General features: G+C 38.5%; 1 protein-coding gene across 1 annotated transcript in view; it reads left to right on the top strand.

The window, feature by feature from the left end:
* Window positions 1-283: 283 nt before the first annotated feature.
* LOC110151847 (kinesin-like protein KIF28P) overlaps window positions 284-15,151 on the top strand; it is a 65,645-nt gene continuing 50,777 nt past the window's right edge. Inside the window, exons 1-3 of the mRNA XM_020915283.2 lie at window positions 284-3,074; window positions 8,698-8,901; window positions 12,648-12,683. Of these exons, the coding sequence (XP_020770942.2) occupies window positions 2,916-3,074; window positions 8,698-8,901; window positions 12,648-12,683 (399 nt within the window). The 5' untranslated portion in view covers window positions 284-2,915. The remainder of the gene's footprint in view (window positions 3,075-8,697; window positions 8,902-12,647; window positions 12,684-15,151) is intronic.

The following is a 15,151-nucleotide window of genomic DNA, read 5'->3' as shown; positions in this document are numbered from 1 at the left end:
CTAGTATCAGGATAATAATACTGGCTTCATAAAAATAAGTTAGGGAGTATTCCCTCTGCTATGTTTTGGAAGAGTTTATGAAGAATTGGTATTAATTCTGTAAATGTTTGATAGAATCAAGCAGCCTAGCCATTTGTTCATGAGTAGTTTTGTTTTTACTACAATCTCTTCATTTGTTATGGGTCTACTCAAATTGTCTATTTCTTGAGTTTTTCGTACTTGGTGTCTAGGAATTTGTCCATTTCATCTAAATTATCTAATGTAATCAGTTGTTTATATTATTCCTTTATAATCTTTCCTTTATTTCTTTAATCTGGTTTCCTTCAGTGCTGTGAATATATTTATAGTTTTTACTTTTCTGGTAACTCCTGCATCAGATCACTCAGTTTCTGTTTCCAGAAATAGAGTTGCCAGTTTGTTGCCAGTTCTGTTGCTTCCCTTCAAGTATATGGATCTTATTTGCCTATTTCTTTGCAGTCACAGTTTTTTATTGGACAGACTGGACATTTTAGATAATGCATTGTAGCAAATCTGAGTGCTGGTCTTCCCACCCCTCTGTAGCTTGTTACTGTTATTCGCTTGTTTATTTGTTGTTTTGCTGAAAGATTTGCCTCCTGCTGAAGAACGTTCAGGTTCAGAGGATTCACTGGCAAAATAACCACTTTGTCTTTAAGTAGGCAAGAATTAAGGAAGTTTCTTACAGTAAGTTACAGTATGAGGACAAGCAATATAGCAAGAGATAAATATATATACATCACCAAATTGGGGAAACACTACATCCAGATTCAAGCCACAGCCCCAGTTGGAAGATCCACAAGCAGTATAGCAGGAAATACATATCCATATACATCACCAAATGGGGGAACACCTATATCCAGAGTTAAGGAACACTGGGAAGTTCCTGGAACAGCAATCTGGAATCCCCAGTTTGAAGGTCTTAGGCAGTGCATCCATTCCATGGGTGAGACTTGAGAGTGCCATCCAAAGGAGTCCTGCTTTTATCGCTAAGCTGCAGGCTGGCTGGTAGTCATCAGCTTACATACAAATATGCAGGTTTGGCTATTGTGTTAAATGTTCATATTTCTAGTCGTAAGTCTCAGAATGTTCACTGATCCCTGGGATCTGGCCAGATTCCCAAGGCCTAGGAAGTTTTGTGACTCATTCCCGTTCATGTTATTTATTCCCTTAACTGTTGGTTCTCCAGGCCTACTTGCAGCATTCCTGCCAGTCAGCAGTTTGGCATGTAATTCCTTTCAGGGTCTCTGATCAGTCAAAGGCCTATTGCTCTTTCTGAAGCCTGGACAAGACTACTTGTATGAACTTCCCCAACATTTGTTTAGTGATTGGCTGGATTATTTTAGTGAAGTCTTATCTCCTACCTGGTCACTGTGGGATGGTAACAGTTTTTATAGGGCCCCCTTTCTCTCTTGACCACACCAAACTGTGAAGTCCACTGATTGCCAACTGATTGCTCTGTTTTCAACAATATCCAGGGGCATAAATTGCTCTACGAACTATTTCAATCAAATTCTGGTTCATTTTAAAGGATTAGTTTCTGAGATGAGTGATTGATATTTTTTCTGAGTCCAGGTGGGTTCCTCCCCAGCAAACCAGACAAAAAAAAAACGTGAAAGTCACTCAGTTGTGTCTGACTCTTTGCAACCCCATGTAGCTCTCCAGGCTCCTCTGTCCATGGAATTTCCCCAGGCAAGAATGCTGGAGTGGGTTGCCATTTCCTTCTCCAGGGGATCTTTCTACCCAGGGACTGAACCCGGGTCTCCTGCATTGCAGGCCAGTTCTCAACTATCTAAGCCACCAGGGAAGCCGAACCAGAGAAACCTGTACTTTAACCTGTCATCTTGAATCTCTGAATTGCCCTTCATCACAGCCACCTCTGTTCTTAAGAGTGCTCTTCATGTGGAACTTCTCTAAGGGGGCAAAGGAAGTCAGTTCCTTTGGGAAGAGGTTAAGTGCCCAGGCAAGATCTCTAAACCAGGGCTCTGGATTTGTGGGTGGGGACACAAGGAAGCTACTCTGTATGATGGCTCTGCTCTAGAGCCCAGTGTTTGGTCAGTGTGGAACAACTACCTGCAGTCTTCTCAGCTTTGTCTCTCCTGGCAAAGAACCGCCACCTCGGGAGCCAGGGCAAGTGTGATCAGCACCCCAGTATTCTCAGCACGCTGCAACCAAGGTAGTGGAAACTGGGTAAGAGAAGGGGCTCCCACCTCTCACCCACACTTTCCCACATGAAGCCTCAGTCACAGGTCGAAGGCGGCAGGGTGAGAAATGCCGACGCTCTCCTCTCAGGAAGAAATCCCTCCTCCTGGGACCCAGGGAGAAGGAGCCCTGTGCTCGCAGCTCCAGCGGTCTGGAGTTGTCTCTCCTTGGCTGAGCTGACAGTGGAGAGAGAAGGAATAATCTTGCTTAAACACCATGGACTCTCCTTTCTTACAAATTTTGATAGATTTCTTGAATAGATCTTTCTTCATTGGCTGTTGCTCTTAGAATCATTTCCATTTCCTTTTTTTTTTTTCATTTTTTAATTAATACTTTTCACCAGTTGGAGAGTGGGACAGTGGAGCGTCTTACGTTGTCATGTTGGGAATGGATCTCTGATGCTGTAGTTTATGCTATTAGCATAGTTGAGGGTTAGATATGCTATTCTCAGAAAGTTAATACGACTAGAGACAAGCCTTTCAAAAATTCTGAGGACCCATAACAGCAACTGTTGTCCTAACAGCTGCTAAGAGTAATCAGAGAACAAAATGAATGAATGGTAAGTTATTGGCTTAATTTCTTACTAGATGTAAAGACCTGCAAAAAAATTGGATGACAGGAAAACTGTAATGATTGACTTGAATTTGTGATTTTGACTATAGAGAGAGAAGAATTCTGGGAGCAAATGTGTGATTTCCATGCATTCCAGGACCACCACCATTATACAAGACCCTAAGAATCCAGGACATACAAAGACGTTTACTTTTGACCTGGCATATTGGTCTCACAGTGGATTTCAAAAGGATAAAGATGGTGTGTTTATTTCAGCTGATCCTGGCAGTAAATTTGCAGGCCAGGTAAGTTACTTTAAAATAGCATCAATGGAAGTTTTTTTTTTTTTAAGTGTTAACAATATATTAGTACCTTGATTTTTTATGAAGTCCAAAAGTGTAGCTGTTGCCTAAGTAATTTTTTAGACACTTAAGTCTGTTATTTTTTATGTATTTACTTGTTTTGAAAAGGGAATATTGGTCAAGTCAGTTATATTTTCCTCTCTGATATAAGCAAAATAAGCCAAACTTGTGTGGCACTTGGCATTTGAGAATTTTGGTTTTTTGAGTACCATGTGCCATACACTATTCTGCCTGAAAGTTGCTCAGAATTTGATGTAGGGAGACAGGCAAAAAAGTGCATTCAAATGTTCCAGGTTCTATAATAATATATGTGGGATACAATGGAGTACAAATGAAAAGTGGTCATTTCAATGTGGATAGAGCTCATTAATCTGCATAAATCCATGTGTTCGTAATTTCCACTTTGAGAAAATTTCAACCATAATTTCTCCAAGTATTTTTTGTCTCCCCTTATTCCTTCTATGGGTCCAGTTACATGTATGCTTGAGATTTCCCCATAGGTTACTGAGGCTGTGTTCATTTCTTTCCAACCTTTTCTCTCTGTTCTTCTTGTCTACCTACTCATCTTAAAACTCAGCTCAAAGATTATAGCCTTTATTAAACAACGCCTAAAAATACTCTGTCAAATTGTTCTGACTTCACAAACGGACTGAAAGAATTTCATAGGTCTTCTCGGAAGTATAACTAATGAGTCAACTGTGGGAAAATGAAATTATGAAAGAAACTTGGAGCATGGCAGGAAAAGAGTGGGAGGGAGAAACAAAGAGGAGATGAAATAAGCAGAATACAAATAGCAAGATAGTAGATTCGGTGCCAACCACTGGTTATTTTATCAGGTGTAAATAAACATGCTAATTAGATGGTACAGATAATCAGATTGGATAGGAAAAGCTGGATCCAACTATGTCATCTTAAGTGTGTGAGTGCTCAGTTGCGTCCCACTCCTTGCAACCCCATGGGATGGAGGCCTTCAGGCTCCTCTGTCCAAGGGGTTCTCCAGGCAAGAATACTGGAGCGGCAGCCAGTTCCTACTCTAGGGGAATCTCCTGTATCTCCTACATTGGCGGGCAGGTTCTTTATCACTGAGCCACCTGGGAAGCCTCATATTTGTCTACACAAACACAATTTAAATAAATAGATACTCATGTTAACACTAAAAAGAAGAAAACTACAGATGCTATATTTATATCACACAAAGTAGACTTCAGTACAAGAAATATTGCATACATACCATCCTAAGTGGGTATGTACTTATTAACAGAACTTCAAAGTACACAAAGCAGAAGCTGATGGACACCGAAAGAGAAATATTCAAATCTACCATTGATTGGTGACTTCATCACTCCTCTCTGAGTAATAGAGCAAATAACCCCAAATCAATAGTACAGATGACCAGAACAATATTATCAACCTAATTGACAACTATAGAACAATTTTGTTACCCTCCGTTCAGCTACAGCACTACACAATTTTTTTCAAGTGAGCATGGACTTTATGGTAAATTATATTCTGGATCATAAAACTAGTCCCAATAGATGTAAGATAACTGAAATCATACAAAGTATCTTCTCTGACCACAGTGGAATCAAACTAGAAAGGAATGACTGAAAGTTATTAGGAAACTCCACTAGTATTTAGAAAATGTCTTCTAAATAATCCATAGGTCAGGGAATAAAGAATACAAGAAATTAGTAAATATTTTGAACTGAATGAAAATCAAAACATTTATCAAAACTTGTGGGATGCAGCCAAATCAGGACTTAGAGCATTAAGTGATTATATTAGAGAACAATCTCAAATCAACAGCCTAGGCTTCCTCCACCTAAGAATTTAGAAAAAGAAAAGTATAGAAAAAGCACGAAAGGGATCAAAGAAAACTAATATAAGACAGTAAAATAATAGAAAAAAAATCAATGAAACCAAAACCTGGGAGAAAGGAGAAAAGATACAAAATACAAAGATGAGAAATGAAACAGATATTGCTATGTATCTTACAGACATTAAAAAATAATAAGAGAATATTATGAACAACTTAATGCCAATAAATTTAACAACATAGATGAAATGGATACAATCTACTGAAGTCCACACAAAAATAGACAACTCAAGTATCCCTGTATCTATTAAAGAAATTTATAGTTTAACTTCTGCTCCCAAAACCTAAGCCCAGATGACTTTTCTATGAATTCTACTAAAGGAAGAAATAGTGATAATTCAGAAAAAAAAAAATCTTGTAGATGATAGAAGGACCATTCATTTTTGAAGCCAATATTACACCAAAACCCAGCCAAATACTACAAAAAAACACTATAGATCAATACCCTTCTTCATGAACATAGACACAAACATTATTAACAAAATTTTAGCAAATAGAATCCAACAGTATATTTTTTAAAATACATCATTGTAAAGTGAGACTTTATATCAGTTTAACATATGAATATCGATGTAATTAATCATATGAACAGAATCAGGAGGGGGAAAATATATATGATCAGATGCAGAAAAAGCAATTGATGAAATTCAATACCCAGTCATGATAAAAAACTCTCAGCAAATTTGAAATTAGGAGGGAGCCTCTTAGAAATAGAACTTCCCTCAAATACGTAAGTAACATCACCTTTGATGGTGAAACACTGAATGTGTTGCCCCTCAGAATGGGGACAAGGCAAGGAGGTCCAATCTCATTATTTCTATATAACATCCCCTGCAGGCCCCAGCCAGGGCAATAAGGCAATTAATAGGAAATGAATGATATGCAGATTGAAAATGAAGAAGTATAACTACTTGCAGATAACATAATTATCTATGAAAACAGCCCTAAGGAATCTGCTGAAAAAGAGGGTGAAAAGCTACTACAGTGAATAAGTTTGTTAACCAAGGTCAATATACAAGAATTAATAGAATTTCCCTATGCTACATGCATGTTTATTTGTATCCAACTCTGTGACCCAATGGACTCCAGCTCGCCAGGCTCCTCTGTCCATGGGATTCTCCAGGCCACAGTATTGGAATGGGTTGCCAGTTCCTCTTCCAGTGGATCTTCCCTACCCAGGGATTGAACCCGCCATCTCCTGTGTCTCCTCTATTGGCAAGAGGATTCTTTACCACTGAGCCACCTGAGAAGCCATCTCTCTATGCCAGCAATGAGCAACTGGAAATTAAGATTGTAATTTACTTATGTAATTACATATACTTATAATCACATATAATTACAATAATACAATTGTAATTAAGATTGTAAAATATCTACAGCAACATCAAAACCATGAAATGGTTAAATTTACAAAATCTATGCAAAATCTGTGCACCATAAAACATTAAGAGGAGGAAGACAAATCAGAAGACTCAACATTATTAAGAAGTCATATTGATCAACAGATTCAAAAAAATCTCAATCAAAATGCCAACAGTAACTTTTTACAGAAATTACACTATTTCAATAATTTACATGGGATTGTAAAGGACTTACAGTAGCCAACATTAATTTGAAGAACTGAAACCCACTGTAGATAGATCTACAGTAATCAAGACAATTGATAAAGAAAATGTATATATATATGCAGTTCTGTGCTTAGTCACTCAGTCATGCCTGACTCTTTGCAACACCATGAACTGTAGCCCACCAGGCTCCTCTGTCCATGGGATTCTCCAGGCAAGAATCCTGGAGTGTGTTGTCTCCAGGGCATCTTCCCAACCCAGGGATCAAACCCGGGTCTCCTGCATTGCAAGCAAGATTCTTTACCCTGAGCCACCAAGAAATATATATGTATATATACATACACAAATAGACAATAGAATATTATTCAGCCATTAAAAAGAAGGAAATGCCACCATTTGCAACAACATGGATGGGCCTTGGGGACATTATGCTAAGTAAAGTTGGACAGAAAAAGAAATACTAAATGTGGAATATTTTTAAAAATGAACGTGATAACAGAGAACAAATTAGTGGTTTCTAGAGGCAGGGACTTAGTGTTCAGTGTTGGAGTTGAGTGGGGTGAGACAGATATTTGGGTGAAAATGGGAAGGTCATCAAAAGTTACAAACTTCCAGTAAGATAAACAAGTCCTAGAGATGTAATGTATAGCATGGTGATTATACAGGTGCTTTGCTTTATTGCACTTTTCAGATACAGCATTTAGGCATTTTGTTTTTGTTTTCACAAATTGAAGATTTCTGGCAGTCCTGAATCAAGCAAGCTTAAGTCAATTGGTGCCATTTTCCCAACATTGCTCACTTCATGTCTCTGTGTCACATTTTAGTAACTTTCCCAAATATTTAAGACTTTTTCTTTCTATTTCTCATCGTAATCTGTGATCAGTGATCTTTGATGATACTATTGAAAAAGATTATGACTCCTTGAAGACTCAGATGATGGGTAGCATTTTTGAGCAGTAAGATATTTTTTAATTGATATATACATTTTTTTAGATGTCATGCTATTGCACACTTAATAAATTACAATATAGTGTAAATATAACTTTTATGTGCACTGGAAAACCAAAAAAATTGTGTGACTCATGTTACCGCATTACTTTCTTTATTGTGATGGTTTGGAACTGAACCCACAGTATCTCTGAGGTATGCCTGGAGTTAACAATCCAACATTGTATATTCGAAGGTTGCTAAGAGAGTAGATTTTAAGTGTTCTCATTGAAGAAAAAAATGTTTAACTCTATGAAGTAATGGGTGTGAACTTCTGGTCATCATTTCTCAATAAATTATTCTGGTAATCATTTCTCAATAAATACATATATCAAATCATTATGCTATACATTTGAAACTATTTAATGTTATATGTCAGTTCTATCTCTGTTTTTAAAAGACAGTTTTAAAAGACTGCAAGAATTGTGATAGTTGACCTTGAACTTCAAGCAGTCTACTCAACCATGGAACATATCCAGGGAAACCAACCACAAACCACTTTTAACACATTTGATCAGCCACAACACCTTCTCCATACACTGCATAATTTTTTTTACTTTTCTTGAAATAATATGCACAGTATGCCAAAATGTTGCTTTTATTTTTCCATCTTCAATATTAAAATGGTTATACAAAAATTCACCAAATTCTGATAAGTTTTTATAAATGCACGCTGAGATGACAGCTGTCACAATGCAATGTAACAAAATTTTTTCAAATGAAGTTAAAGACTATTAAGAGTTACTACAACCATCTTTCAGAAAAAAACGAACGCTTTGGCCAACCCAATAGAAAACACTTTGGCTGGTCTGTGTCCCTTGCAGCCTTGAAGTTTTTGTCTAATTGCTGAATTTTAAAGACCTATCCCATGTTTTGTAAAATACACAAGTCCGTTACTGATGGGTACTAGCTAGTTGAAGATCTGTGGTGATCCCATGGTGATCAGTATCTTCCAAACTGACAAATCTTTTTTTGGTTTCCAGCTTTAGTCCATTGGTTCTAAGATAGCATCTGAGTTATATTTCAAGTAAGTTGAATGATACTAATTGAGGTGGAATTCTTCAAAACCAGAATGTTAGATTTTAAAAGTACTGTGAAAAATCTGTGCTGAACATAATACCTGCAATTTTCTTTCCAGAAAGAGGTTTTTCATGATCTTGGCAGAGGAATTCTGGACAGTGCTTGGCAAGGCTATAATACTACTCTCTTGGCCTATGGGCAGACTGGTTCTGGAAAAAGCTATTCCATGATTGGGTTTGGTGCAAACAAGGGTATCATTCCAAATGTGTGCGAAGAGCTATTTCAAGCAATTGAGAACCGAGACAAAAATCAAGAATACCAGGTATGTATTATTATAGAATCTCTTCTTTAAGGAAAAAAAATTTGTTTTCATTTTGGAAATTCCTTGCCTCCAGTGGAAGTTATCAGCATATCTATTTTAGGATAATGTTAATTTTCCATACCAAAATCCTTATATCATTACAAAATCAAATAAAATGTTGAATTTTTCTGGTTCTATGGAGGCAAACCCAGGAAAATATTTTTTAAAGGCACTTTGAGTGTCATAGAAGCAGACATCTTAAGGTGTGTTCTCATCTTAATTTATTTTTATTTCTAAATTAAGAATATTATCTTGTTTCTTAACTGTCTTAACATAGTTTCTTACTTTTCCTAGAAAGTGAAACACCTGTACACAGAAAACTATAGTACACTGATGAAAGAAACTGAGGAAGACACAAATAAATGGAATTGCATCCCATGTTCATGAGTTGGAAGAATTAATATTATTTGAATGCCCATACTACTCAAATTTATCTACTGATTCAATACAATCCCTATCAAAAGTCTAATGGCAAATTTCACAGAAGTAGAAAAATTCTAGAATTTGTATAGAACTGCAAAAGATCCCAAATAGTCAAAACAATCTTGAGAAAAAAGAGCAAAGCTGAAAGCATCACACTCCCTTGTTTAAAACTATACTACGAAACTATAATGATCAAAAAAAAATATGATACTACACTGCTATATTTAAAATGGATAACCAAGAAGGACCTACTGTAAAGCACATGGAACTCTGCTCAATGTTATGTGACATCCTGGATGGGAGGGGAGTTTGGGGAGAATGGATACATGTATATGTACGACTGAGTCCCTCCTGTTCACCTGAATCTATCACCACATTATTAATCAGCTCTACCCCAGTACAAAATAAAAAGTTTTTTAAAAAGTGAAAAATAATTACAGTATTCTTTAGTGTCAGACACTCACTTTTTCAAAAAGTGTTTTTTAGAAGTTTCCTGATTTTATCTTTTTCTTTCAGTGGTAGGATTTTAAATAATTTCTCTGGAATTATATTTTCAAATATTTAGGAATTCATTAAATTTTAAATTGAAAAAAGTATGGTACTGGTACAAAAACAGACACAGAGATCAATAGAACAGAACTGAGAGCCCAGAAATCAACTCATACATATATGGATGATTAATTTTTGACAAAGGAGTGAAGAACATGCAGTGAGAAAAGGAGAATCTGTTCAATAAACAGTGTTGGGAAAACTGGCTAGTCACATGCAAAAGAATGAAACTAGACCACTATCTTGTATCATAGGGCTTCCCTGGCGGCTCAGATGGTAAAGAGTTTGCCTGTAATGCCGGAGACCTAGGTTCAGTCCCCTGGGTCAGGAAGATCCCCTGGAGAAGGAAATGGCAGCCCACTCCAGTATTCCTGCCTGGAAAATTCCGTGGACAGAGGAGCCTGGCAGGCTACAGTCCATTGGGTTGCAAAGAGTCAGACGTGACTGAGTAACTAAAACTTCGCTTCATCTTATACCATACACAAAATTAACTTAATATGTATTAAATACTTGAATGTAAGACTTGAAACCATTCAATTTCTAGAAGAAAGCATAGGCAGTAACTGCACTGAAATCAGTCTTAGCAATATTTTTGTGGCTCTGACTCAAAAGTAAGGGAAAGAGAAGCAAACATAAACAAATGGGATCGATAAAATGAAAAACCTTTTGCACAGAGAAGGAAATCATCATTAAAATGAAAAGGCAGCCTATTGAATGGGAGAAGATATTTGCAAATCATACATCCAATAAGAGGTCAATTTTCAAAATATATAACGAACACATACAACTCAACAGCAAAAAAACAAACTACCCAATTTAAAAATGGGCAGAGGACCTGAATAAGCACTTATCCAAAGAATATATACAGATGACCAACAGGGACATGAAAAGATGTTCAACATCACTAATTATTAGGGAAATGAAGCTCAAAACCACAATGAGATATTGTTACCAAAAGTGGGGTAACTGCTCGCTGCTCAAAAGCCAATATAGATGACTGTACAATTTTTTTTTGTCTTTTATTTTCATGAAGTGAAGTGAAGTGAAAGTCACTTAGTCGTGTCTGACTCTTTGCGACCCCATGGACTATACAGTCCTTGGAATTCTCCAGGCTATAATACTGCAGTGGGTAGCCCTTCCCTTCTCCAGGGGATCTTCCCAACCCAGGATCGAACCCAGATCTCCCACATTGTAGGCGATTCTTCACCAACTGAGCTATGAGGGAAGCCCATTTATCTTCATACTAGTTTGTTTCATTGGTTGATCCACAGCCATTATTATATATTTACCTTTACTAGTGGGATTTTTCATTTCCTATAGATTCTTACTTGTTGTAGCCTTTTCTTTTTCCACTTAGAGAAGACCTATTAACATTGCTTCTAGGGTTGACTTAGTATTGATAAACTCTTAGTTTTTGCTTGTCTGGGAAGTTCTGGAAATGGAGGGGCTAGGGCCATAGCCAGGCGTGAGCTGAGGCTTCTCCTCTCTCAGCGGCTGTCACTGCCCCGTAGGGAGCGGCGTCGAGTCCCAAGTTGCCAGAGCAGAAGCCTAGAGGGCTGGGTCCCAGAGGGCTCCCGCGTTCTAAGTGTCTGCTCTCCCCGCTCCCAGCACCAGCACCCTTACCCGCAGAGGGCAGCAGTGCTGAGACAAGATGGGTGGAGTGGCTACTGGACTCTGGCTGGGGGCGGGGCACGCCAGGGCAGTTGCAGGAAACTGACCAGAGTCCCACGCAGTTCTAATCTGTCTTCGGTGCCTTGTTTCTGGAGTGAGCAAGTGTGGGCACATTCTCACGAGTGGAGTCTAGGTTGCTTACAGCCCGCTGTGAGTCCCGCTGGTTTCCGGCCCCGCTCCTGGGACTCATGGCCACTAGTGACAGATCCTGGGCTGGGTTGCCCATTTTGTTTTCATACCTCTCACTCCCTTCAAGCTGGTAATCTCTCTCCTCTTCTGTGTCCCTCCCAGGGGAGCAGACCCCAAACTGATTCCTTCTCTTCCTTTCCTACCTAATTCTGTGTGGATCTCTTCCCCCGCCTTGGTTGTGTAAGAGTCTTTCAGCCAGTTTCCAACTAAATTTTGCTGAGAATTGCTCCATATGTGGATATATTACTGATGTGTGCATGGAGAGAAGTAAGCTTCATGTCCTCCTATTCTACCGTTTTGACCTTCCCTCCCATTTGTTCATTTTAAACCTGTGATGCTCTCTGAAGCTAGCTGGAAGTTCTTGGGAGGTGGGGTTTGACTGGCCAGACTCACCGAAGGGTGGCTAACAGACAAGCCAGCTTTTCCCGAGGAGGGTATAGTGGTGGCAAAGTGTCAGTATCTCAGAGCCTTTTGTCTAGACTAGTCACTCAGTTTCCTCCAATCTTCTGTTTAGGAGGTAGGAGATGGGCTAACGTTGCTCCAAATGCATGGTAAAGTAAAGACCAATCTTTTTCTCTGCATATGTTCAGATTGGAGAGTGAACAATAAAGAAAAAGCTTTTTTTTCTGTTCACAATCGAGACCCAAACACACACACACTTTTGAATCTGTTTTTGGTTTATATTAAGAACTTCCTCCACATCATTAACATTATTTCAGAATCTCATATTGCATGTGAAGTTGTGTTTCACTATTTTAATATTTAGCTTTTTCCTTTGTTGTACATTTATGTTGTTTCCATAGTCCTTTTTTTTTTCTCCCAAAGGTGACTGTTTCAAGAGAATCTTAATTTACTTTATGCTCTTTCCTATACAGGTTACATTCAGCATGCTGGAAATTTACAACGAACAGGTAACAGTGATTATATTTTCTGACAGACAATTCTGAGTGATTCTCTGCAGCTTAAAAAATGGCAGGGGCTTCCCCCCGTCCATCCTACAGATAAAGTCAACACCCTTAAGCCTGGCGTCAGCTATCCAGCCCTAACCTACCTCATTTTAGCTAGGTTCCACTTCATCTTATGTCTTTCTATCTCTACACACTCCTTGAATCAGCCACATAGGAACTTTCTCCCTTTCCACAATACGTCCTTCCCTCCTACATCTATCCTTCCTCTGCCTGGAATACCCTTCTTGGTTTCTCTGGTCTTAGAGAAACCACTGAACTTCAAGTCCAGTTCAAATGTCAGCTTATCTATACATCCTAAAGCAGTTGGCTTCAGTATGGGGGTTGGCTAACTTTATCTTTAAAGTACAGACATAAAGTATTTTAGACTTTGAGGGCCTTAAAGTATCTATCACAACTACTGTACTCTGCCCTCAGAGAGCAAAAATGGCCACAGCTGAAGTGTAAGTGAAGTGTAAGTGAGCTGTGTACCAAGACAACTTTGTTTATAGACACTGAGGCTTGAATTTCACATAATTTCCATGTGTCACAAAATATTTTTCTTTTGATTTTTTTTCAGCCGTTTAGCAAATCTGATCATAGTTGGAGTATGGTTTCAGATCCCAGCTCTCTCAGTTATTAGCTTTGTGACTTTGGACAACTACTTTATCTCAGAGCTCAGATTGCTTATTTATAAAGCAGAGAATTTAAAATAAGACACAACCGGGGACCTCCCTGGTGATCTAGTGGCTAAGACTCCACACTCCCAGTGCAGGAGGCCAGGGTTTGATCTCTGGTCAGGGAACTAGAGCCAACATGACGCAGCTAAAAATCCTGCCTGCTGCAGTGAAGATCAAAGATCCCCCATGCTGAACTAAGACCCAGCACAGCTAGATAAATAAATATTGTTTAAAATAAATACAATAAACTAGACTGCACATTGAGATGTAGTGCTAAGCAAACACTCGGGGTTCAGAAAGTCCTTTTTCATTCTACCCTTTCCCTTTGCCCTTACACTATAAAATTTTATTTCCATATTTATATTTCCAGAACAAAGGATTACACCTTTCTATTTGCAATACTTAGTATAATTTGGTTTAGTTTGGTTTGGTTTAGTATAGTTTGGTTTAAAATGGATGCCCCTAAGTTTTGCTGCATGGATAAATTCACAAAGGTATCTTTAATTGTAAGTTTCTTAAGGGCAGTTTCATATCCTAAGATTTCTTATATAACTCCAAACACTATCCAAAGTCTTGCACTTAATCATTGCTAAATAAACATTGATGGAATAAATCTGTCCATGTTTTTCTCTTTATATTAAGGAGAGAAAATACCCATTTTGTTTCTCATATGCTTCCATGAGTCATTTACTATTGTTGAAGGTTGATAGCAAATTCAAATGGGTTGTTATGCTAAAGTCACTGACTAAGTTTCTATTTCTTTCAAAGTGATGGGCCTGGAAGACAATATGACTCCTTTATTTCATACCAAATAGGCAGCTTCACTTCATTACCAAGTTCAGATGGAAGGAACAGGGAAATGGCATCACCTTGTGGACCCCCTACTGATACCTATTAATGAAGATAATCTCTCTGGAACTTTGTTTTCTCATCTCTAAAATAAGGACATGGACATGCTTATAACCTCTTCATGTCTCACCAGCTAGGAGTCTGGTATTTTTCCAGTAGTACTTCAATAGTCAAAGTGAAGTTTGTTAGATACTTTTAATGTTTCAGACATCACACTAGACTCTGAGGATGAATAAAACCTAAGAAGTGATTTCTGCCATGGAGAAGCTTGGTGGGAGACTTTACAACCTCTCCATACATTCATGTATGCTGCATGAATGGTAAAAAGTCGTAGAAGAGAGAGAGCAACTAATACTACCTGTGATTGTTGGTGCTGTTTGTAAACAGAGGAGTTAGAATGGGTCTTGAAAGATGCATGAGTTTGGTGAGCCGGGAGGAGGAGGGTTGGGGGCATTTTAGGTGGCATGGTTAGTACCAGCAAGTCCAGGAACATGTGAAAGCACACGGGGTTTAAGGAAACAGTGAGGGCTCTAGGTAGCCAGAGTTAGAAGCATGCAGGGAGGTAAGAATGGGGAAGCATCAGGAGATGGAGCTAAACATCAGTTGCCAGAAGGCAAAGGCCCTTTGGTACACAATGGAGCATCAGCGAAAGATTCTAAACAGGGAAATAAGAGAATCAGCCTTGGTTTTAGAAGATTTCTCTAGCAGCAGAGTGAAGTTGTATTTGAAGGAGTGCCAGATAGAGGCAGAGCTAGGAGAGTCCCATCGGGGCTGAAGTGAGTGAGGAAGGTCTCATGATAATCACTGACTCTATCTCCAGGTACAACCTGGAGAGTCCAGTGCCAGGAACTGCCCTCATCTCTGGGCCCTCTCATTTGCATTCTATCTGGTTAAACCTACTTAGCT

The sequence above is a fragment of the Odocoileus virginianus genome, chromosome 11 (genome assembly GCF_023699985.2).
Source record: "Odocoileus virginianus isolate 20LAN1187 ecotype Illinois chromosome 11, Ovbor_1.2, whole genome shotgun sequence".
Taxonomy (NCBI): Eukaryota; Metazoa; Chordata; class Mammalia; order Artiodactyla; family Cervidae; genus Odocoileus; species Odocoileus virginianus.
The sequence above is the reverse complement of the archived record's forward strand: the minus strand, read 5'-3'. Positions and strand labels throughout refer to the sequence as shown.